General features: G+C 64.6%; 1 protein-coding gene across 1 annotated transcript in view; it reads left to right on the plus strand.

The window, feature by feature from the left end:
- Nucleotides 1-1,136: 1,136 nt before the first annotated feature.
- The window catches only part of MNEG_11366 (hypothetical protein), a gene marked incomplete at both ends in the record, with an annotated part of 1,830 nt that continues 676 nt past the window's right edge, over nt 1,137-2,290 (plus strand). The window contains one exon of the mRNA XM_014040163.1: nt 1,137-2,264. Within this exon, the coding sequence (XP_013895617.1) occupies nt 1,137-2,264 (1,128 nt within the window). The remainder of the gene's footprint in view (nt 2,265-2,290) is intronic.

Raw genomic sequence — 2,290 nt, forward strand, 5'->3', positions numbered from 1 at the left:
CCTCCGGCTCACTGTAGCGAGGGAGCACTGTACTACGTCTCCTGAAAGCGAGCTCGACAACATGCCGGCTCCTCCGCCACAGTCGGCCCCGAAGCCGATGGTCCTGCAGAAGTGAGGGGCTCTGCGCGGCGCGGGGTCATGTGCATCAGCAGTTGTCGGGCTGAATCACCCCACTCGCTACGTGCGCCCTGCTGCTTGCCGCACACTTGCTACTTCACGCCCCAGGTGAGACGGTGGCGGCCAACCACGACTCTGAGGTAATCGAGATACCCTCTCATTTTTCAGTGATGGCCTCATCAACTGCTTTGCCCCTTAACAATTACGCACAGGTGTGTTGTGGGTGTGTTGTGATGGCAAATCAAAAAGGTCATCTAAAATTAGATATTCCTGATGTATGTGTGGCATCAGGCTATCAAATTGGCATTGTATGCTTCACAAGATGGGTGAAGTTGAGTGAAATCAAGTGACAATTCCAGGTTTGGCGGCGCACCGTATGCGAGGGGCTTCCACCAGCAGTCCATTGCCATCTCTGTGCTAGGATGCAAGTGCCTGAACAGCAGTAATGGGCTTGTACAGGATCCAGTATCACTCTTGACAGAGGTCCCGAGGCCTACTTGACCAGCCTCAGTTGGTGGGGCCCCACTTATACTGCGTGAGTAAGCGCCCAGTTCAAATTGAAGTGCCGCGGAGCGCCGGGCAACTCAAGCTTGAAAATGTGGCAGTTGAGGGAGTTTTTGTTGTCAGAAAGGGCACAGTGTGTGGGAGTGCACCCCATGCCTGCAGTGAAGCAGAGCAAACAGTGGGCCGCCAAGAGGCCGCCATGACTTGACGTGTGACCAGGTGTGCAGCGCCTGTTGACTTCCAACGCAAACGCTACCTGTGCAAACAGGAGACATCTCTGATCGCACGAGTCATTCATTTGGCAAATGTGTGGTATACGTTTGTGCGATTTGCAACTCGAAAGGGTACTTGCAGATCGCGAGCCTGCCTCAGCCGTTTCTCCGGATTGTCTTTGCAACAATGTTATTGCGGTCATGTTCTAGTTTGCCGTAGCTGTGGGGGAGAGGAGGGAGAAAGGAGTGCCCTCAACAGTCTGGGTGCGGCGTCGCCGACCGGGAACACACACCGCGAGCGCCATGGCGGCGCCGACCAGCCCCCACAGCCTGCCGCCGCGGGCAGGCGACTACGCAGGGCAGCAGCTGGCGCCGCCCCAACAGCAACAGCAGCACCCGCTGCGCGTGGTCTTCGTGATTGAGACCACCTTTGCGGCGGCGGCGATCTGGGCCAGCGCGCGCGAGTGGTGCTTTGAAAACATCCTGCGCCACGTGGAGCGCATTCAAAAGGGCCAGCCCCAGCCGCAGAATGTCCAGATAGCGCTCGTCTCCTTCGGCACGGCGGGCCCATCCTCGCCGTACGCGGTCGAGACGACCAGCTGGACCGCCGACGTGGCGCGCGTTCGCCGCTGGCTGGACCGGCTGCGCTTCACCGGCGGCGGCACCTGCAACGCGGCGCTGCTGGAGGCCCTGGCCGAGGCAGTGTATGCGGCGCGCCAGCCCTACCCCGGCGGCGCGCGGCCGCCGTCGAGCCCCGGCGGCGCGGGCGCGCCGCCTGTAGCGCACACGCACTGCGTCCTCCTGTCCGTCTCACCGCACGGCCGCCAGTTCGTGCGGTGGCCGTTCTCAGAGGAGACCGGCGCCGCGCGCGCCGCGTCGGGCTTCTACCGCCGCCTGTCCGCCGCGATGCCGCCGGCGCACGCCAAGAGCGTCGCCGAGGCCGCCGCCGGCGCCGGCGCCGGCGGGCCGGGCGCGGCCGACCTGCAGGACGTGGCCGCGTCACTCCCCGACCACGGGGTGACGCTGTCCGCGGTGACGTCGCTGCGCATGGCGCCGGTGCTGCAGCTGAAGATCCTGCTGAGCCTGCGGCACGCGCTGCCGGGGCCCGAGCCGCGGGTCTGCTCCATGCCGGCATCCAGCGTGCTGCTGCTGTCCCCAGAGTTCGCGTTAGGCGCCGACGCCCTCAAGCCGATGCTCCTGCAGATCAAGCAGCTGCGCGCCGCCCGCCACAAGCAGCAGCAGGCCGGGGGCGGGCGGCAGGTGTCGGGCGGCAGCTCGGCGAGCGCGGGGTCGGTGCCGGCGGGGCCGTTGACGGTCAACAGCGCGGGTGGCGTCGACACGCCGGCGTCGGCGGCGCCGACTCCGCAGCAGCAGCAGCAGCAGCAGCAGCAGCAGCAGCAGCAGCAGCAGCAGCAGCAGCAGCAAATTCCTGTACAGCAACAGCAGCAGCAGGGGGC

Source organism: Monoraphidium neglectum, assembly GCF_000611645.1.
Source record: "Monoraphidium neglectum strain SAG 48.87 unplaced genomic scaffold scaffold02710, whole genome shotgun sequence".
Classification (NCBI taxonomy): Eukaryota; Viridiplantae; Chlorophyta; class Chlorophyceae; order Sphaeropleales; family Selenastraceae; genus Monoraphidium; species Monoraphidium neglectum.